The 22,830-nt window shown below is 39.4% G+C and overlaps 3 protein-coding genes across 6 annotated transcripts in view; 1 reads left to right on the plus strand and 2 right to left on the minus strand.

Annotated features, from left to right (window-relative positions):
* Positions 1-7,849, minus strand: part of LOC133631059 (WD repeat-containing protein 37) — a 41,962-nt gene extending 34,113 nt beyond the window's left edge. For both annotated transcript variants that reach the window (XM_062023071.1, XM_062023070.1), the window contains exons 1-3: positions 7,523-7,849; positions 5,542-5,712; positions 460-556 (exon numbers count right to left, since the gene is read on the minus strand). In XM_062023071.1, coding sequence (XP_061879055.1) covers positions 460-556; positions 5,542-5,679 — 235 coding nt within the window. In that variant the 5' untranslated portion in view covers positions 5,680-5,712; positions 7,523-7,849. The remainder of the gene's footprint in view (positions 1-459; positions 557-5,541; positions 5,713-7,522) is intronic.
* A 124-nt stretch (positions 7,850-7,973) lies between these two features.
* gtpbp4 (GTP binding protein 4) lies at positions 7,974-21,503 on the minus strand. Of its 2 annotated transcripts, none has more exons than XM_062023069.1 (17): positions 21,277-21,503; positions 15,725-15,895; positions 15,547-15,650; positions 15,339-15,475; positions 15,133-15,233; positions 14,907-14,999; positions 10,700-10,891; positions 10,560-10,625; positions 10,377-10,466; positions 10,192-10,302; positions 10,050-10,127; positions 9,922-9,973; positions 9,751-9,851; positions 9,369-9,566; positions 9,208-9,273; positions 8,729-8,872; positions 7,974-8,624 (listed from the first exon to the last, which is right to left on the minus strand). In XM_062023069.1, exons 2-17 carry the CDS (start codon positions 15,800-15,802, stop codon positions 8,472-8,474), a joined length of 1,764 nt encoding a protein of 587 aa, XP_061879053.1. In that variant the 5' UTR covers positions 15,803-15,895; positions 21,277-21,503; the 3' UTR covers positions 7,974-8,471. The 2 variants fall into 2 exon arrangements, with proteins under 2 accessions (XP_061879053.1, XP_061879052.1); XM_062023068.1 differs by lacking the exon at positions 21,277-21,503 and adding an exon at positions 16,476-16,632.
* The window catches only part of larp4b (La ribonucleoprotein 4B), a 36,169-nt gene continuing 34,647 nt past the window's right edge, over positions 21,309-22,830 (plus strand). The window contains exons 1-2 of one of the 2 annotated variants that reach the window (XM_062023066.1): positions 21,309-21,578; positions 21,734-21,858. The gene's annotated coding sequence lies outside the window, so the exon portion shown is untranslated. Of the gene's footprint in view, positions 21,859-22,830 lie in introns of both variants that reach the window. The other variant, XM_062023065.1, reaches the window with a different exon arrangement.

Here is a 22,830-nt window from a genome sequence, read left to right on the forward strand (position 1 = left end):
TTAATACTATCAATCAATTAATCAAAGTGTACTTATATATAGCCCTTAATCACAAATGTCTCAAAGGGCTGCACAAGCCACCATGACATCCTCGGCTCAGATCCCACATCAGGGCAAGAAAAAACTCAACCCAATGGGCACAATGAGAAACCTTGGAAGGGACTGCAAATGTGTCCCCCGGGTGACCGGTGCAATAGATGCCGAGTGGATATGGTTAATAGTGTGAGAGTGTAGTTCATAGTGGGGCCAGCAGGGGGATACTCTTGCATGTAGACAAGTCGGGGCACCGAGACGTCACCGACTGATGCATAAGGAGTGGTCCACCCCAGGTCCCGATATCATAATGTGAAAGACCAGTTCATTGGGAGGCTAGCAAGGGATACTAATACTAATGAAAACCCATATTGAAGCTTCGAAATACATTGTATCATCATTTCGTGTTACACAGTCCTGACTTACGCTCGATGTTCTCGATGTAAAGGCTCTCAAACTCTCTTTCGATCTGGCTGAACAGATCCATCAGGTTGGTCTTCAGAGACAAAGGCAGTTTGGAGTCCTGCAGGGAGAACAAGAGACAAACACCTAAATGTCACACGAAGGTATTTTGAACTCACTGACTGCAGACAGCACCATTTGACATGTGAAATAGAACATCTACAACTTAGGTGAACCGTATGGCGCTGGTTGGTCAGATCTATTGGGTCAGAGACACGGTACTAGTTTAAAATGATGAGTCATAATAGTTTGTATGTTGCTGCTGTGTGTCTTTCTTTCTTTATGTATGAGGTCAGTGAAGTGTGCTGTTAGCATTCAGAAGATGAGAGCTTTTTGGCCGGCGAGCACTTCAGTAAAAGCGATGTCATCTTTTGAATGTCTATGGAGGTTCTCATTAATACAGGTCATTGTGTACTCAGGGCATTCAATCGATCACAACTGGATTGTTCAGTTTGTCTTTGAAGATGTTTCACCTCAGATCTAGGCCTTTTGGACTAAGTCAATTTATGAATGTAACACCTTACTTTTTAAAAAAGAAAGCTTTTCAGTAAAAAGGGTAGGGGTGTAACGACAAACTATATTAATAATAACCGTGATAAAACTCCTGACGGTCAGTATTACTGTTTTTGATTAAAATGATCAAAACTGATAAACTGCACTTGGATAAACTCATGGGGTAACTGCAGTCAACTCAATAGCTTAAATGCTAACATGAAAATAAGAGAGATTAACGTCTTTCAGCATTAAGAAATGACATACCCCAATCTAAACTTAAGCTTATGCTGTTTGAGCAACTAAGATAGAGTATGTAATTTTTGCACACTGAACCTAAAAGCTGTGCTTTCTTAGATCAGTGATCGTTCAATAGTCAAGAGGAATACAAGATGGAGATGTTTTTATGGTGTGTTTAAGGACCGCTGAACAGAGTAGGATGCCAAAAGCCCGCCACAAATAATAAATAATAACAATAATAACAATAATTTTTCATTTAAATACATCTTAAAGTGCTACAGTACAAACCAATATTTAAAACAATAAAAGCTTAGCCATTAAAACAGAAAATACTGAGATTAAAACACTATCAGTGAAACATAAGAAACACAAAACATGCAAAACAATGGGTTTTCTTAACTGTGTGTCTATTTATTTTCATTGTGATGTAAAAAGAAAAACTAAATTGGTCAAAAGATTACAGTATTTGTATGAGTACTAACTTTTTAAGCACATTCAACAATGCCGCGATAATAATAATGAAAACCGTGATGACATTTTCATATTGTTACATCCCTAAAAAAGGGTATAGGAGACAAACACACAAAGGACCAAACATGTGAGCTTGTCTCTAAATAAACATACACAACAGCACCAGAGCTATGGCTAGTAATAAAAAAACTACTTGGAACACTCACAAACACCTGAAACTCACCTCTTTTCTGGCCAAACATTCCAGATTATCACACGACTGAAACCAAAAAGGGACCAGAGTGATAAAAAAACAAAAGTCAGGAGAAGAGGCGCCGACAACGCTCAATTCTGACATCAGGTCATGTAGACACAGGTACTGATCGGTTGTATTTGTTATTGAATTATGTTGTGGGAATAATGATTGTAAAGTACAACAACTTGGTTGTCTTCATAGTGATTGTGAAATAATGACTTGACAGTAATGGTGGAATAAATCAGTCCCTCCAGAATTTTGCGATGTAGCGATCGTGCAAATTCCCCGCAAAACATGAGCGACCTCGCAACTCTGTCCAATGTCCGCAGCTTCTTTTCACATTTTAGCTAATCAGCGTAATTTTTGTTAATCGAATTTGTCTCTGAGCGGCAGTCAACTATCTATTTAAAACATATGTTTGTTTCTTGTGTAGACAAAGCAAGAACAGAAATGTGTAACAATTGATTAACTTTTTATTCATCAAACGGCACAATTGTCATCCTCCTGCATAGTTCAGCGCTTCCTCTGGTTACCATCAAGCCTTTTGGGTGATGTCGAATATGAACATTTAGCAACACATCGGCCTCCAAACTTCATGGTTTACATGGATTTATATATTCACTCAACATTCATTTATCCAGTGAAGGAAATTAAGAACATATTTTCATTTGCAATGCTGACCTAGCAAAGGCAGCATTTACATGTTAGAGATGCTTAAGTGTGATGATAATCTCTTACCGTCTCTCATTTACCAACAAAAATCACCGCTATAGGTATCTCTCAACAGTTCACTAATGCTCTTAACATGCAGAGGAAAATGTGTTGGAACTAGGGTTGTCCTGATACCAATATTTTAGTACTGGTACCGGTACCAACATGTATTTCGATACTTTTCTATACTTTTCGGTACTTTTCTAAAAAAGGGGGACCACAAAAAAATGGCATTATTGGCTTTATTTTAACAAAAAAACCTATGGTACATTAAACATATGTTTCCTATTAATCGAATAACAATTTTGTCCTTAAATAAAATAGTGAACATACTAGACAACTTGTCTTTTAGTAGTAAGTAAGCAAACAAAGGCCCCTAATTTGTCTGCTGACATATGCAGTAACGTATTGTGTCATTTATCATTCTATTATTTTGTCAAAATGATGAGGCAAGCTGTAAACAATTATTGTTAATCCACTTGTTCATTTACTGTTAATATCTGTTTTTTCCCCCGTTTCAACATGTTCTATCTACACTTCTGTTAAAATGTAATAATCACTTATTCTTCTGTTGTTTGGATACTTTACATTAGTTATGGATGATGCCACAAATGTAGGTATCGATCCGATACCAAGTAGTTACAGGATTGTACATTGGTCATATTCAAAGTCCTCATGTGTCCAGGGACGTATTTCCTGAGTTAATAAACATAATATGAATTTTTTAAAAAGGAAAAAAGATTGTGTGACGATAAAAAATATCGATGTAATCATAGTAGTATCGACTAGATACGCTCCTGTACTTGGTATCATTACAGTGGTTGTTAGGTGTAGATCCACCCATGGCGTTTGATTAGATTGTGACGCATGTTTAGCTATTCCTCGTCCTGCAGGGATGATACTTGTAAGAAACATACTTTATTTGTTGCCATGGAGGGGAGGATTAGACTTAGAAGTAGCTAAAACACTGGCGACTGCGGATGGACGTTAGCCGCTAGCTAGCTAGCCATGTTTTAAAGGACTTCTTCTTGAGGGTGTTTCAGTGTGATAGCTTCACCTTTATTTTTAGTTTCTAGGCCAAAATGCGTCCGTTCTCCCTTTTCTGTCTACACACTGTGTCTGCTTGTAAGTACTCCATGATTGCGCGCTGCCGAAAATGCTCCTCTGCTCGCAAAACCAGCAATGTCATGACGTGACGAAGCGCCGTCATGCCCGGGAACCATTACTTTTCAAACAGAGTACAGTACCGTTTTTGATTCGTTAGTACAGCGATACTATACCAGTACTGGTATACCGTACAACCCTAGTTGGAACATAAATAAATGTTTTTTATTTCCACGCTTTTCCAGCGTAAAACAAACACAGAGAATGTCAAAAACTTATGGACGACAGAGCAGACAGCGGACAATAAGGAAGCATTTGGTGCTGGTACTATTATTTTAAATCCTTGCAACAATACAGTCATTTGACAATGAGGTCTGAAAACATGCTTTTACTGCCATCTAGCGTTCACTTTTAAACCTGTGCAGTATAAAATGAGTAAAACATTAATACAGCATTTGTTGTCCACTTTTTGTTAAATTCCTTTTTTAGTAGAGATGTCCGATAATATTGGGCTGCCGATAAATGCTTTAAAATGTAATATCGGAAATTATCGGTATCGGTTTCAAAAAGTACAATTCATGACTTTTTAAAACGCCGCTATACGGAGTGGTACACGGACGTAGGGAGAAGTACAGAGCGCCAATAAACCTTAAAGGCACTGCGTTTGCGTGCCGGCCCAATCACATAATAACTACGGCTTTTCACACACACAAGTGAATGCAATTTGCATACTTGGTCAACAGCAATACAGGTCACACTGTGGGTGGCCGTTTAAACAACTTTAACACTGTTACAAATATGCGCCACACTGTGAACCCACACCAAACAAGAATGACAAACACATTTCGGGAGAACATCCGTACCGTAACACAACATAAACACAACAGAACAAATACCCAGAACCCCTTGCAGCACTAACTCTTCCGGGACACTACAATATACACCCCCCGCTAGCCCCCCCCCCCCCGCCCTCCCAACCCCAACCTCCTCATGCTCTCTCAGGGAGAGCATGTCCCAAATTCCAAGCTGCTGTTTTGAGGCATGTTAAAAAAAAAAAAAAGCACTTTGTGACTTCAATAATAAATATGGCAGTGCCATGTTGGCATTTTTTTCCATAACTTGAGTTTATTTATTTTGGAAAACCTTGTTACATTGTTTAATGCATCCAGCAGGGCATCACAACAAAATTAGGCATAATAATGTGTTAATTCCACGACTGTATATATCGGTATCGGTTGATATTGGAATCGGTAATTAGGAGTTGCACAATATCGGGATAATGGCAAAAAAGACATTACGGACATCTCTATTTTTTAGATTAAGGTTACAAGAAACACTTGAATCATGGATAACTAATTAATAAAATCACAAGTCTATTCAATGTTATTGACAAAACAATAAACTTTAAAACATTGCAACTTTTTCCACAATTTTCTGAAATGATGCCGCAAAAATGCAGGCATTTTAGGCCACAACAAACACAAAAAAGCCCCTGAAATCCTGGAGGGACTGATAAGTGTAGTGCTGAGCTCCCATGTTGTTGCACAAGTGAGCATGGACTTTTAATTGGCTTAGGCTTACAGGCAGGCTATAGTCAGCTCACAGAGGCCAAATTGTGTTACACTGTCAGATGTTCTTATGGTTAAATGAACAGAAACCTATTTATCGGTAGGTCGAGGACGTTTTTTAATATTCAAAGCTTTTTAGGGACAAAAAAGTGTGTGTGTGTGTGTGTGGGGGGGGGTGTTGGGGGGGAAACAAAAATAGAAGAGGTAAGAGGAGAAGGCTCTTACCTGGCCGTCCAGCATGTCTCTATGCAGGCCCAAGCGGTCCTGCTCGGTGCTGTTGGTTCTCTTTATAGACAGACTGTGAGATTTCCTCTTCTGCTTGGCCTGTCGGACCACACCGCTGCTACTGCTCTCCACTGGCATCCTTCCTTCTTCTAGAACCTTCACCAGCACATTCTGACAGCAAAGAAATACAGTAAATAAGGACAAAGACACTGCATACGTTTTGTCCATTTGTTGGTTGAAGTGTATTTCCAACATGTATACAGTTTCAACATGATCCATCCATCCATCCATCCATTTTCTACCGCTTGTCCCTTTTGGGGTAGCGGGAGGTGCTAGAGCCTATCTCAGCTGCATTCGGGCGGAAGGCGGGGTACATTATATATTTTACATATTTCTATTTTTCTTTACATGTCTGAAAAAGAGTAGAAAGAAGCAAAGATTATTTACTTCTACTTCATTTTCTCTTCATAGTAATTACTAACATATTTTATGTTCACTTCCTGTTCTCATTTTGTACACAATTTACATCACATTACCATGAATTGATTTACGTGGACCCCGACTTAAGCAAGTTGAAAAACTTATCCGGGTGTTACCATTTAGTGGTCAATTGTACGGAATATGTACTGTACTGTGCAATCTACTAATAAAAGTTTCAATCAATCTATCAAGTGATTTCTAAAAACAACAGTTCTCTTCATAAATAGTTAAGTGACGACAGTTATGATACACTTAATAAGTTGAATAATGTCTTATTTTCAATAAGTTTAAGACTTCTGTCATAGTTCTTCCTCCTTCTACTTAGTAAACACTTATAGTTTGAAGAGTTTCTTAAAATAGATCATATTAGTACGTTGTTTGACTTATTTGCTTAAACCATTCCACTATTTAATTCTGCATACTGGGGACAAGCGGTAGAAAATGGATGGATGGCTGGATAGATAGATAGTACTTTATTGATTCCTTCAGGAGAGTTCCCTCAGGAAAATTAAAATGATACTGATATAGTAAAGGCTTTAAGTGCTGTACGTGCATACAAATGTTTTAAGTTTGATTTTTCTCTAAGGTTATATTTCTTCTTTTTCATTAAGAATTGTTGTACATTCTTGGGTAGCAGGTTATAGTTTACATAGTTTAGCATAGTTTTAGCTGTTTGCAATTGCACCAAATCGTTGAATTTCAATGTTTTGGATTTAATAGAGGGTTTGCATGTTCTCTATAGCCAACATTATGAATTATTCTGATCTTTTTTGTAACAGAAGTGAATGCAATGTATTTTTTTGTTTCCCCCATATTCTACACAATAACTTAAGATATGGCAACATTAGCGAGCAGTTGAGAATATGAAGTGATTTAGAATAATAGATGTAACGATAGTACACAAAAAATGGGAGAACAATGAAAAAAAATGTACAGCTGTTATGGGATTATATATATATATATATATATATATATATATATATATATATATATATATATATATATATATATATATATATATATATATATATAGACATACATACATATATGTATGCATGTCTGAAGAATCATCTTACTTACAAACATGTTAGTGGAAGGCATGGCACTAACGAGAACCAACCGACATACAGGCGATGCTCCTTTGTATTTATTTTTTATTAAACCAACATGAAGTTCACTGCCCACGTTATTTATTTGCATATGAAAGGAAATTTTCTACGTTGTTTGTTTTTTAAGTGCGTCTTAGCTGTCAAAGGAGCTGCCGTTGTCACTAACATTAGCATGTGAGATCAAACACAAACATCATTGTACTGGCTATATTCAAGATTAAAGGCATATCGAAACAGGAAATACGTGGAGTTTTATGACTAAATGGGTGAATCTGAATACTATTATTAGGATCACAAGCAAAGCTATAGCGTTATCCCCCACTAGCTAGACTGCAAATTATGCTAACAGGCTAACGGTAGGACGTGCAGCCGAAAGATGGATTTTAACTCACCAGAAAGTCTAGAAATAAGGTGTTTTGTTCCAGATAACCGCAGGGAATGTGGTCCAATCAGCACAATTCATTCTGTTCATCGTGTTTTGTTTAGTCCACAAGCCGTGTTGACACTTGACGGATGTCGCTACTTGTCAAGAGAAGCAATTTCCGGTGCACCGGCTTTTCGCAACAAAAGATGAGGCTGCGTTGAACCAAACTCAATGAGAAAAAAAGTGATGCCATTGGAAGCTTTCTGGTGCACAGGTTGACAAAACATGAATTTCTTGATAGAATGCCATTTCTAAATCGTTGCTTTGAAACTTCATTCTTATGAGCAGCAGCACCTCCAACCCGGCAAGATATATTTCTACATTGAACAATAACAGTAGATTTCAGTAAAGTTTCCCTGCCCCCAAGTTAGTGTATCGTTTAGGGACTTTTGTCCAAAAATGACAAGACGACAGCTGAGTTTGGGTGCGCAGTAGATGTATTTGGCTGTGGAGAAGAAGCACAATCATCATCCTCACTTTATCCAACACTATACAGCCATTTTTCTATCACTTGTCCCGGGTGAATTTATTCCAACACTTAATTGGAGTTAAATAAAATTGGCCCTAGTGTGTGAATGAGAATGTTGTCTGTCTATCTGTGTTGGCCCTGCGATGAGGTGGCGCCTTGTCCAGGGTGTACCCCGCCTTCCGCCCGAATGCAGCTGAGATAGGCTCCAGCAACCCCCCGCGACTCCAAAAAAGGGACAAGCGGTAGAAAATGGATGGATGGACAAACTAAGACCCCTCAATAGGCCCAGTTCAGTAAAAACATTTAGCAATGGAGTTTCCTTGTCAAAAAAGGAAATATATATTTGATGTTTTTAGTTGTACTGTTGTGTAGAATAAAACTCCAAATTGCAGATGTCCACAAACAAAGCAGGTCACGATAGTCTACAGAGACTTCTTCCTCTTCCTGTTCATCTGCGATCTGTGGTGCCCGACTTCCTCTTTCCCGCCAGGAGATGTTTGGGTTTGAGGTCAAACACATGTCGGTCTCCCTCGCCCTTCTTGCCAAGGCGGTTCATGTCCTTCTGAGAGTTCTTCATCATCTTCTTTGCCTTTTTCACCATCTGAGCGGAAGACAGGACACTTTTTAGTGCTTTGTGGCAGTTGGCTTACATGTTCATGTGCAATCATTATAACCGTTGACTTGCGTGAAGACAAACCAACGTACCTTTGCGTCTCGGAATCCAGACTGGTCCCGAGGAGGACGAGAGGCGCTCTGGCTGCGTGTTTTGGAAGCTGGCGGTGCTGAAACTTCACGTTTTCGTTTCCTGGTGACGCTGCGGGAGCGCCGGGCCTTCTCGGCGTAGTGACTCTGAAGAAGACAAGCACACAGGTCACAGATCAGCTGTCGCTCAATCCCTGCCCACTTTTGGTCAGATTATCAGAATCAGAATCAGAAATACTTTATTAATCCCTGAGGGTAAATAAAAATGTTCAGCACAATCCCATTCAAGATCAGACAAACATTACAGGGAGACAGAACAGGATCGCAACTTCCGGCGCCCCTTACAAAAAAGGTGAGATACAGGTAAACAATGGGGGGGAGAGAAAAAATAAAAATACATCGGTCTAAGCCTGGGCTTAGAGAGGGGGTCCAGACTGAGGCCAAGGGAAACATTTTACACATTTTAGGACTGTGAGACTCACATCGTCCTTGTCGCTCATGTCCAGGCCGAGGTCTCCCATCTCCTTCTCTAATGTTTTTCTCTCAACCTGCACATCAGAGGGACGATCCACATTAACATCATCTATCACCAACAATTAATAAGGAAGGCGTAAATACATGAACACTATTTAGCCCTTCCCACCTTGGTGGATGTCCTGGGCATGCGGGGCCCGTGCACGTCCTTTTCTTTGGACGCTACGATCATGAGGTGCTTCTTCTCACGGATCTGCTTGGCCATGACGCGGATCTCCTGCATGTCCTCGTCCTCGCTCTCATCGTCTGAGTCGTACTCGCCGGCCTGCTCCTTTAGCCCCTCCTCCTTCTCCAAGTCGTCAAGTTTCTGCAGTAGACAATACACACGGAGCATTCATTTAGGAGGATTCAGTGCAGCAAAACTGACAAATCACATAAATACCATTAAAACGCTTAAGCATGAACAATAGCAGATGGAATAAGCACAAAAAGCCACAAAATTAAGTGTCAGCTTTGATGAACTTTAAATAAATAACTTTGATAAGCTTCACCTTCATGATGTCTGGGTCGATATAGTCAGCAATGTTGTGGCCTTCCCAAACCTCTGGGATCTTATCATGCTTCTCCTCCTCGTTCATCAGGTCCCAATATTCTAATAAGACAAAGACAATGTTAGCATTGTGGTTATGCACAGTTGGCTGATAAATTTTAGAGACGCTCACTCTGAAGGTCCAGGATGTAGTCATCTCCAAGCTCCTGCTCAAGATCTTTCTCCTGGAAGAAAACAAGTCTGGTCAAAGAGAGCTAAAGGAACATGTTTTTCCTAATCTGTGCTGGACATCAAACCCACCAGCTTGCGCTTGGGTGCGTCCACCTCCATGGCCTTCCTACGCAGCGAAGCTCCCTCAGGGATGAATGGAGGTCTCACCTGGAGAAACATTCCCAAGGTTAGCATGTCAATGATAAGAATTATTATCATTGAAGATGTTCACCTTATCGTCTCTTTTTGCAGGCATGGCTAGATGCAGCCTGTTGAGGACATCATGGACCTTCTTGCTTTTCATTTTGTTGTCCACACGGTGGACGAGGAGGCGGTCGCAGGCCTGAGGTACAAGACGACATGTTAATAAGGAATACCTCATCAAAAAAAACTCTCTCTGCTCTCCTTGTGTCTTACCTCATTCTTCACCTGAATGATGCCCTCGTCTGTTAGTGTACTGGACTCAATGACAGGGATGCCCTCAGCTGTCAAGTCTGTAAACATTTTCTGACAAGAAACAATCAGCATTGTTAGTTCCTAACTTATTAATAACTGGTTACGACATCATAGCATAGCAACATCCAATAAAGAAGCACCAACCTGGTTCTCCTCAGACAGCTCACTGATCTTCATCACGTCACACTTGTTGGCCACGATGATGAGAGGCTGCGAGGAGAGAGCACAAGTGTAACAAGTCAACAGGAAGTGACAGCAAAGGACAAATGGCGTGAAAAGCTGACCTTGTTGGCAAACAGAGGTCTGATGTTGCTGAAGAGCTCCATCTGTTCCTGCAAAGTGTGTCCGCACTGCTCTGATGTGTCCATCACATAGAGGACAGCCGCTCGCAGGTGAGCCAGCGCTGTAATGGCCTGCATCTCGATTGTGTTCCTCTCCTCCAGGGGGTGGTCCAGGATCCCTGGGGTGTCTACCACCTGAGTACGCACAGACATGGAAAACAAGTTGGTTTAAATGCTTGATAGAAACAATCAGCAGTAGGTCACTACATTGTATACCAAGGGTGGAACGGTTCATAAAATCCAGTTCGGATCGTGGCACGGTTTTATTTAACAGCCCAGAATACCACGTTACTGAAAAATCCACTATTACTACTTATTTACAAAAATATCTGATTAAATAAAACTTAAAAACATTGCCTAAGGTTTTGACCCTGCAATTTAGTGTAAGAAACATTTTAACTGTACTATCCGTATAACCACATTATATATCATCAACAACGTGAAGCACAAGCTTTATCAGCACTAGTTTTCTTTGTTTGAATCAAAACAATTTATTTTAAATAAATGCAAAAATCTTTACATTTACAATTTTGACCGGTATTTTAAATCAAAACAATGATTTTGTAACATAAATTTACAAAAAAGTGCTTTGAGGAAAACAATTGCTTTTAAGCCATTTTCTGAAACCTTTATTTTGCTAGTGCAGTCAGACTAGATGTTGCGCACAGCACTGTCATTGTGTCACTGTCTAAGCTTTCATGGATGGTGTTGTTCACAAAAACACAAACAGATGAGTAGTGTTGAGGGACTAGAGAATATCATGGCTAGCATTAGCTTCGATGTTTGGTCAAAGATTTAGCTGGCATTTCAGAGGATGCGGTTGTTTCGACATCGTTTTGACACATGACTTCCCCAGACGAATAGTCCTTTTCTTCACAATGACAGCACATTTTTTCTATTTTTCAGACCATAGGGAGCGCCGGATTATTAGGCGCACTGCCAGCGAGTATATTCAGGTCTATTTTCATACAAAAAGCGCACCGGATTATAAAGTGCATTAAAGGGGTCATATTAAGATTTTTTTTGTACTAGTGGTTCTTTGGTCAAAATGTTGCACAGATTATGTTTTACATACAGATCATCCAAAAGCTGCTTTCTGACTGTCTCTTCAGGATACGTCATTTTGTGTGTGGTCTTATTTATGTAACTCTACTTCGACAGCATTTTCTCTCCGTCATCTTTGGTGTACCGGTAGTTTTTAGCTATTCCGTAGAGAGTCTACTGACAGATGTAAATTGGAATTGTATGGTACTTTGTATTAGAAATAGGGAATTATACAGAGTACCGGTATGGTTTTGGTACTGGTTCCTAATTGGGTCGGTCCTCCTGGACCGGGAAGATTCTGGACAAATGTTACGGCTATATATATTTTTTTAATCCGCTGACCGTCATGATAATGACATGCTGTCACATTGAGTTCAGCTGCCGCTCGTACACATACAAATCAGCTTGGCATAATCACAAATAAGGAAGAAACACCACACAAGTTTGTCACAATATTTCCACAAAAGTCTCTCAAAGGCACACACGCTAAGAGTTAGTCACTTTGAAGTAAACACGCTTTACTCACAAACACCATTGCCACACTTCATCAACCGTCCTCCTAGGCATTCTGTAAGCCACAGGTCATTATTAATCCACTCACATAAGTGGGAAATTGAAGTAATACAATAATCCATAAATTAGCTTTGAAGCAATATAGCAGGTCTGTAGTTGCCATCTGACAGTCCATCGCACAAACTGTTTGTGTGGCATCAAAACACACCTTGCTTAAATGTGTTTCAGTTTGTTCTGTCTCTTGACTTTACAAAATGGATGATCGAGCATTACCCTTACTCACTGGCTCTTTTTATTTATATAGTACACACTGCAGAGACACATACACCAGTCAGTAACTTTCAACATAGCCTCCGGTCCGTCACTCCAATAAGACCGTGTGCCACATAAAAACAATTGACATTTACAATTTTTTTAAAAATGCAGACAAACCTAACATGTTAATTGCCTGTATTGATTTATATGATATATTTGATTTGATAATCATGTAAAAGTTATGTGCTCTGCACATTGTCATTCATCAATTTGATTTACAGCTGAGGTTTATTGTAATGAAAAGAAACACAGTGATAGATCAGTGTAGTCTTTACAAGATAGCAAACATAGTTGACTTGTTATGACTCAAAAAGTAAGTGTTGGTAAAACACTTCCCTGATGTGAAATGTTGCATGATGTTGTGGAGGTGTACAACCACTTGTGCTATTAAAAATGTTTATTTTTTCCACATCTTTATTTACACCAATTACATATTGTACCGATAAGGGTACAGATGATTACCATGATCGATCAAAATATCGACATTGGTATCAGGATCAATACAATCCTAACAATATATATCCCTAATTATAAATGGTAACTGCGGAGGATGAATACCCCACAACAAGATAGAGAGAAAAAAAGCGAATTGACTATAACCTCAGACTTCAATGGCCTTTTCGCACACATTTTTGGGACTTATGCAGATCCCCAATACATATGTAAATAGGTAAGAAAAGTTGGTTTTGCACAATACTGCGAAACAAAACGCCAGATATGTCTTCTAATAGGTGCAATTTTGAGGTCTTTATACACACACAAAAATTGTATACGTTTATGTTGAAGCACAGTACATCTGACTACAATAGCGGTAATGCACCGACAATCCATAAAGCTGTGCGGCTTTGAAACTTAATAAAGTCGTACTAAAATACTTTGCCAGATCTTTGAGCGCTGTGTGTAATGTTTTATATTCGCAATGAAACATCAACGTTTTGGTTTAGCTTGCTGGTGTAATTTATTGAACAGGAATCAACTTGCAGTCTCACAAGTATCTCTTATGTGTGACTGCCATCTGCCCGCCACACTTATTAAACCATGTACCAAATAAAATTGATTCAAGGTCTGTAAGCACAACCAGAATTAATCCGTACATTAGGCACACTGTCAATTTTTTAGAAAATTAAAGGATTTTAAGTGCACCTTATAGCCCGTAAAATATGGTATATACATTTTTGTTATATTACCCGTTTAACGGTGATTGTTTTCTTTGGCCAATTCCATGATTGTGTCCGCGGCGTTAACACGGAAATCATCTAGCTCTATTTCACCTCACGATAGACGCTCCAAACTGATTATTAGTACAAAAAAATATATATAAAGCAATGAACCATATCAGACTTTTTTATAAACCATTCATTAGGGCTGGGTGATTAAACTATATCAATATATAGCATATCCAGAAACAATATCAAAAAAATAAAATGAAAAAAAAAAGTGATCGATAAAACGTTCGCTAAACCTTAATCTTCATCGAAGGGAACAGGAAGGCACTCGCTAACCAAGTAACGCAGGAAGTGATCACTGATGAGTGGGAGTGATACGCTAACAGCAAATCAGGTAACAGTATCAACCATCAGGTTTGATTGCACCATCTTGTCTTGAGGTTGAGTCTTTGCATGCATTGAGTGAGAAGAGAAACTAAAAATGTATGCTGCAGAGAGCGCAGAAATTGTCAATAAAACAGGAAAAGTTGCCTCGATAGTAAGGGAGTTTCAGATTTTTTCTAAACGGAGCGCAGTCAGACCAAAGCGCTCGTAATCAGTAATATCACACTACCTTAGCCACACTCACCTTTGAAATAGTTTTTCTCAGGCTTCTCTATGTTTACATGTTCACACTTGGCACTAGTTTGTTACACTTTATTAAGTATTTCGTACGTATTAATTGTTTTTGCACCTCAATTTTAAGAGGTTATTGTAAAGTGTTCAATATGATTTTAGAATTGTGTTTACATTTGATGGTTTTCCATGGTTGTGTTGACGTTTCCATTCTGCTGTGATAGCTGAAGGGATTATAATCAGAGGATGGTTACATTTTAAATAAAAAATATTACATTCAATATATTTTCTCTTGGTCCTTATTTTCGATAGATCATAAAAACAACAATAATTATAGATGGACCAATATAAAACACTTGTATTGTGATACAGATTTCAGCCATATCGCCCAACCATACATTCCATGTCGTTTGCATACCTAATGATGTGTCCATCGAAAGTATAATTTAAGCGTGTAATACATTCTCCACTGTAAAACACGTCAAGGTGCTTGTTACCTGCCAGCGCAGGTATCTGTAGTCCATGTGACCCACAAACAGTGACTTGGTGGTGAAGGCATATGGTTGAACGTCCACATCTGCCCGGGTCACCTTAGGAGCAGAATTGCATCACAGCAGAGTCAAATGTCACACTTCCATGTGACAGCAAATTTGACTGTCCACACGTTTTATTTTTCTACAATAAAAGACAAATCTAGAGTAAAGCTAATTTAAAAATGTTTACCTTGTTGATGAAACTGGACTTTCCTACATTAGGGTATCCACACAGGAGCAGTGTCCTCGTGTTTGGGTCGATGGTGGGCAAACGGGACAGATGTTGACGTACTGTTGAAATCAGAAAAATTTAAGCATTTGTGTTGCATGTTAATTAAAAAAAATACTTTAATGAAAGGGGCAACTTATGGTTTCATTTTCCCAGGATGGACCTACCCTGCTCCAGATACTCCAGACTGGACTTCTGTCGCTTCAAGATGGTGCACATGCGACCCAGCGCAGCTCTTTTTAGCTGCTTGCATCGATAAAGAGAATCTCCATACTTCATTAGGCGCACGTAATCTTTGGCCACGCTGGCGGGTGAGAAGAAACATTAAAGATTACTTTCTGAAATAGTTGAGTAGACAAAAAGAGAGCAACTTACTTGTCAATCAGATTCTTAGCAATGTTGATCTGCCCCAAAGCCAGCTTGTAATGGTCTTTGTCATACAGCACGTTCATCAGGTCCGCATAAAAGGGATGAATGTCCTGTGGAAAACAGCACGACACTCACACCGAGTCTCAATCTGTTCTGTAGACTTTTTAAATGCAAGTTGACTCACGTCCAGTTTTGGGAAGTCGGTGAGGATCTGTGCGAGGCGGTCATGGTAGTTCTGCTGGGTGTACTTCACTTTGCGCATGTAAAAGTGTCGGATGCGGTGGATCTGGTAATGCTTGTGTACCACCGTGGGTGTCTTCCGTTGCGTTTTGGATAAAGTGATGTCGATGAAATCCTGAAGCAAGAAGAAATGACAGGTTATTGATTTTTCTAACCCTAACAAGATGTTGACGTTGCGTTTTGGAGGTTAAAAACATTGTCTAAATTGAAAGTGTTCCTGTAATTGCATACACTAGTAAACAAAAATACAAACTGCCCACTTGACAACAGTTTTATATTTTAACCAATGTCATTCGGATGGGACAATGTTTTACAGACCTTGTGGCTCTATTTGTCAACTAGAAATGTGATACTTACTAAGGATTCAAAGTTACAGTCCAAATGTACCATGTCAATCATGTCACCTTTCACTTGATAACCAATACGCCTTCTTTGAGGGATACATCTATCGAACGTACCTCAGTCCACAAAACCTAAACTAACGTGTCTGCATTGGTATTTTTAGATAAGTCTAAGTCATGTTGATACATTTAAATGACAATATTTTTACTGGTGTCGGGAATTTAACTCCGTGCACGTGCTAGCTAGCTCGCTAACAGAATACTTTTCGCCGATTTTGACAGCCTCTTTCCCGACAAAACACAGAGTTAAAACGCTCACAGTTGTAAGCGCTCCAGTCACCGACCACAACTCACCTTGGCGGTGGGAACCACCATGATTTTCTTGAAGTTATAAAGTGCCATCTTGACGGGGCACGTTGTACTCCGCTGATCGCACGAGAGGAAAGGACGTGGCTAGTTCCGGCTGAACCGGAAGTGACATGAGACTAATGTTCAACATGTTGCCCCCTGCTGGTCACATGTACACTGCATGGAGAAAACGTCAACAATGCGTATAATCGTATACTATTTTTAGGGGTGGTGTCTACAATTACCTTCTCTATATTAGAATATCGAATGGATAAACCATTGTATAAAGTTTATGTATAGAATCAATATATACAATGGAATAAAATACTGTGGCGAGAGCCAACATGGACAACAGTGCAATAAAACAAACATAAACAATAAATAAATAATAAACATATTTACTCTAAATGAACATACAGTATATGTATACTCTATGACAGGGGTCACCAACCTTTTTGAAACCAAGAGCTACTTCTTGGGTACTGATTAATGCGAAGGGCTACCAGTTTGATACACACTTAAATAAATTGCCAGAAATAGCCAATTTGCTCAATTTACCTTTAACTCTTTGTTATTATTAATAATTAATTATATTTATCTTTGTGGAAACACTGATCATCTTAATGATTTCTCACAATAAATATATATAGAAACAGATAAATATCAATATGCAACACTTTATTTTTATATTTTCTCTAAGTACACATTTTTCAAATTGAACATTTTCAAATGATCACTTCTAAGACAGTCTTGTGAAATCCCAATATCCCATTTTAACTAGCTAGCCACTAACATTTTTTAACAAATCATGAATTACTTTGCACCATGTTTGTACAAATAATAACTCATGTAAAATACAAAAGTCAACTCTCAAATTTTAAAATAAATCATGTCACACTTTGAACTGGACACCAAATCTGTTATATGTTTCTTTGTCAGTTAGTGAAGACCAAGTCTTTAAAATATTTTCTTGGATTTTCAAATTCTATTTGAGTTTTGTCTCTCTTAGAATTAAAAATGTCGAACAAAGCGAGACCAGCTTGCTAGTAAATAAATACAATTTCAAAAATAGAAGCAGCTCACTGGTAAGTGCTGCTATTTGAGCTATTTTTAGAAAAGGCCAGCGGGCTACTCATCTGGTCCTTACGGGCTACCTGGTGCCCGCGGGCACCGCGTTGGCGACCCCTGCTCTATGATATATACTAGGGATGTCCGATAATGGCTTTTTGCCGGTATCCGATATTCCGATATTGTCCAACTCTTTAATTACTGTTACCGATATCAACCAATACCGATATCAACTGATACCGATATATACAGTCGTGGAATTAACACATTATTATGCCTAATTTGGACAACCAGGTATGGTAAAGATAAGGTCCTTTTTAAAAAAATTAATAAAATAAAATAAGATAAATAAATTAAAAACATTTTCTTGAATAAAAAAGAAAGTAAAACAATATAAAAACAGTTACATAGAAACTAGTAATTAATAAAAATTAGTAAAATTAACTGTTAAAGGTTAGTACTTTTAGTGGACCAGCAGCACGCACAATCATGTGTGCTTACGGACTGTATCCCTTGCAGACTGTATTGATATATATTGTAGGAACCAGAATATTAATAACAGAAAGAAACAACCCTTTTGTGTGAATGAGTGTAAATGGGGGAGCGAGGTTTTTTGGGTTGGTGCACTAATTGTAAGTGTATCTTGTGTTTTTTATGTTGATTTAATAAAAAATTTTTTAAAAAAACGAAACCGATAATTTCAAAAAAATACCGATAATTTCTGATATTACATTTTAAAGCATTTATCGACATCTCTAATATATACACTTTACTAATGAGCCCCTCAGTGGAGTTCCCACTCAAATGTCAAGCAGCAACATATTTGTTGTGATCTGCGGCCGTCAGCGGGAAGCCAATCAGCAAAGCCCATTTGACCAAGTCCACGCCCAACACAACCGATCACGAGTGGGTCCGCGTGCCATCACTGGGCGCCATTAGCCAATCCGAGCGGGCCACAGAGAGCAGCAGCCAATCGGAGACGGCCGATACGGGCGCGAGGAAGCAGCAGGAGAAGGCGGAGGGGCGCGAATGCGAGCTCTCAGTGACAGCTGCGGGTTCCGCGCTGGGACAGAGAGGGGGAGAAAGGAAAGAGTACCCACTCAGTCTGTTTAACCAGATACATCATTTTTTTAGCCGACAAGCAATTGTGGCCATATATAAATAACTTAATTGGATATGGATTTACAAACATCAATATTATTTATGTGTACAGCTCTGGTAATGGGTACATTCGCACCCACCTGCACAAATGTACTTCAAAATGAAACAATCAAAATAAATAGGACTTTTTCTTTTGTTTACTAGGACATGCATATATAATATGCATTAGTTTGACCATTTAAAATCAACAATAATAAAAAGGAGATGCTTGGAAATAGCATAAAAATGCCCCAAAAACTTGGAAAAACGCGATTCATAGCGTTACTTTTTGGTGTAACCATCATGAGCGTTCTGTTCAGGTATATTTCTTTTATGTTTTGATAAATCATCACAAATAGGTATTGATCAATCTTTAAGCTGTGTGTATTTGATTTCAGTTTGCTTTTGACATCTTATTTAGAATTGTAGTTGAAACTTTTACAACCTTGTGTTGCGGTCATGATGGCGTAACCAAACTAGATTATTAAGAATATTTATTCGTATATTTAAATATACTGTGTTTTATGCTTTTTTTCTTTTTGGAACATGTACTATACATATAATACAATAAAGTCCCATATAAAATTATGTTTTTAGCAATACTTTAATTTTGCCTTTGAAAGTAACCAAAAATTATTCCCGGGCGCGGCACCGCTGCTGCCCACTGCTCCCCTCACCTCCCAGGGGGTGACCAAGGGGATGGGTCAAATGCAGAGGACAAATTTCACCACACCTAGTGTGTGTGTGACAATCATTGGTACTTTAACTTTAACTTAACACTCCAATGTCCATTAGTGGAGCTGTACACTTATAGAAATTTCAGAATTGGAAATACTGTGAATACAAGTTAATGTAAAACAATTCCACGTAAATTATTCATTCATTAATTTTTTTATTTATCTCCTTCATTGATGTGCATCTATGATCGATAGACAATTAAACCTCAGAAACTAAACACACATTTACACACCAATGCCTGAGAAGAAGCAGGATGAAGAAAAATCTTATATTTTCCTGCCCCCTTCAACATAATAAATGATAATGATAAATGGGTTATACTTGTATAGCGCTTTTCTACCATCAAGGTACTCAAAGCGCTTTGACAGTATTTCCACATTCACCCATTCACACACACATTCACACACTGATGGCGGGAGTTGCCATGCAAGGCGCTAACCAGCACCCATCAGGAGCAAGGGTGAAGTGTCTTGCCCAAGGACACAACGGACGTGACTAGGATGGTAGAAGGTGGGGATTGAACCCCAGTAACCAGCAACCCTCCGATTGCTGGCACGGCCACTCTACCAACTACATAGTCTTATTTATTGGATATCATACAAACCAAACAAATATATCCATCCATCCATCCATTTCTACCGCTTATTCCCTTCGGGGTCGCTGGAGCCTATCTCAGCTACAATCGGGCGGAAGGCGGGGTACACCCTGGACAAGTCGCCACCTCATCGCAGGGCCAACACAGATAGACAGACAACATTCACACTCACATTCACACACTAAGGCCAATTTAGTGTTGCCAATCAACCTATCCCCAGGTGCATGTCTTTGGAAGTGGGAGGAAGCCGGAGTACCCGGAGGGAACCCACGCAGTCACGGGGAGAACATGCAAACTCCACACAGAAAGATCCCGAGCCCGGGATTGAACCCAGGACTACTCAAGACCTTCGTATTGTGAGGCAGACGCACTAACCCCTCTTCCACCATGCTGCCCCCAAACAAATATATCCAAATATAATGAAAACAAACAAAACACAACAAGTGCAAAACTTCATGAAGTACAAACCGAACAAAAAAAAAGTAATATACACCTCACGGGTCTTAACTCATTCTCTTTCTATGCCACATCAATATGGAATGCACTCCCAACAGGTGTAAAAGAAAGGGCATCTCTATCCTCCTTCAAAACCGCACTAAAAGAACACCTCCAGGCAACTACAACCCTAAATTAACACCCTCCCTTCCACATAATACCTCCTCGGATTGTAAATAATCAAATGTAAACAATCAAACAATCAAATGTAGACATTTTTTCTTATACTTTCTGATCTCTCTCTCTATGTCCACTACTTGCTGTACATATCCTACCAAGTCAGTCCTACACTGTTTCAATATCCATTTCTCTGATGATGCAATTGTTGATGCTGATTGTTGATGACTGAAGTGTTGATACCAACCAAACCTAACCCCCCTCCCCTCCATATCCCACACCCTGGATTGTAAATAATGTAAATAATTCAATGTATATACTCTGATGATTATCCTGTGTGATGACTGTATTATGATGATAGTATATATTTGATAGTATAGATCTGTATCATGAATCAATTTAAGTGGACCCCGACTTAAACAAGTTGAAAAACTTATTCGGGTGTTACCATTAAGTGGTCAATTGTACTGTGCAACCTACTAATAAAAGTTTAAATCAATCAATCAAAAACGGGATGATATAAAACAAATACAAAACCATCATTGTATAACTTGCCAAAACAATAATTTCCCGTTATAAGTTGTGTCAAACGGGAGGTAAATACACAATTTGAGTCTCCTTTGATGATATCAAAAAGTTTGAGTCGAAACATACGTCAAGGCTGCAGCATGACTTGGGCCTTTAGGAGCGAGCCATCTCGCGGTCGTAGACGATCTTTGTGTTGAACACGAAAGGGAAAGGAAACGGCGACTTCTCCATTCCTAAATCCTCTCTCTCATTTGGGGGGGAGTAATGCATGTCTGCTCAGTCGGAAGCTCTGACACCGTTCTCTCGGATTCAGGGACCTTTCATTCGATTGTTTTCCTCCCGTAGAGCCTGTCCGCTGACCGTGGGGGGGGTTTGCTTCGCGTCAAATTGTAGGCGCCAGATTTATCGAGCACGACTGCACTAAGTTGGTGGGTAAGCTAGCTAGCTAACCCTCGGCTGGCTTACTAGCTAACTAGCTTGCGGTGCTAACCACAGAGGCCACTTTATTGACAAATATATGTGCTTGTCTTTACTCTATGAATGCTACTTAACATTTGCCTCACGGTTTGAGGACTATTCACAGCCAGTTTCTGCGTGCTTGACGTAGCCTGTTAGCAAATACCCTGCGTATTTAGCTTGGAAGCCGAGTGAAGGCCTCAATCCAACCCCGCCGCCAGCACACTCTTTTGCCGAGCAGTGAGTTGACAGGTGAGTTTCCTTTACTTGTATTTTTTTGGAAAAAAGTGCGCTGAGAAGCAACACGCACAGCTGGAAAGTTTCGAATGCTTGTTGTGGGAAGTGGCTGGAGGTTAGCTGGGCTGCTAACTAAAACATTAGCCCGATGGGGGTTGGGGGAATCCGCGAAATCACGCCGGAGGTCGCCATCTTTCATTGGATACCGCCGCCAGCGTGCTGACCAGCCTGGATCTACTGCAACATCCAGTCTTATTGGTTTACTTTGAGTCGTTGTGCTTGCATTGTTGCAGTGTTGCTTCACCCTGCATGGCCCTCCTAATGCTGCTGCGTTCTGACCGAACATAACCACACTGAGGGCTGCCACTTGCAAAGCTAATACAAGTAATCAATCATTAAAATGGACAAACAGACGCCTGTCAAGGTGACTGGCTCTGCACAGGTCCCACACACCCTCTGCAGGGGCCCAATGGTTGGGGGGGGTGAGCTCTGGGAGGCGTCACCCTCCTTCAATGTAAACTTATCAGTTATAAATAAACACAATGACTACCTTATTTTGACTGTGCTGGGACTGCAGCAGCACGACGCCAATGAAACACCTGTTGTCCTATTAGGGCAGTGTTTCTTAACCTTGTTGGAGGTACCGAACCCCGCCAGTTTCATATGCGCATTCACCATACCCTTTAGTGAAAAATAAAATGTTTTTTTTTTTCAAATTCAAGACAAAGTTATATGTTTTTGGTAACACTTTAGTATGGGGAACATATTCTAAGTAACAAAGACGTAATTTAGAGTTATTTGGACACTTGGGGAACGTATTCTAAGTAACACAGACTTAATTTAGAGTTATTTGGTTAGGGTCAGGGTTAGAGGGTTAGGGTTATAATAAGGCCATGCCGAATAAGGCATTAATAAGTACTTAATAATGACTAGTTAAGAGCCAGTATGTCACAAATTTGCATGTTAATAAGCAACTAATTAATGGTG

This window comes from Entelurus aequoreus, linkage group LG16 (assembly GCF_033978785.1).
Source record: "Entelurus aequoreus isolate RoL-2023_Sb linkage group LG16, RoL_Eaeq_v1.1, whole genome shotgun sequence".
In the NCBI taxonomy this organism is placed as follows: domain Eukaryota; kingdom Metazoa; phylum Chordata; class Actinopteri; order Syngnathiformes; family Syngnathidae; genus Entelurus; species Entelurus aequoreus.

Coding starts and splice junctions, on each gene's coding strand:
- gtpbp4 (XM_062023068.1), bottom strand. CDS start 16,523: ATGGCACTTTATAACTTCAAGAAAATCATGGTGGTTCCCACCGCCAAG. Junction 15,651..15,724: donor CCGACTTCCCAAAACTGGAC/GTGAGTCAACTT, acceptor TGTTTTCCACAG/GACATTCATCCCTTTTATGC. Junction 15,476..15,546: donor GCTAAGAATCTGATTGACAA/GTAAGTTGCTCT, acceptor CTCACCCGCCAG/CGTGGCCAAAGATTACGTGC.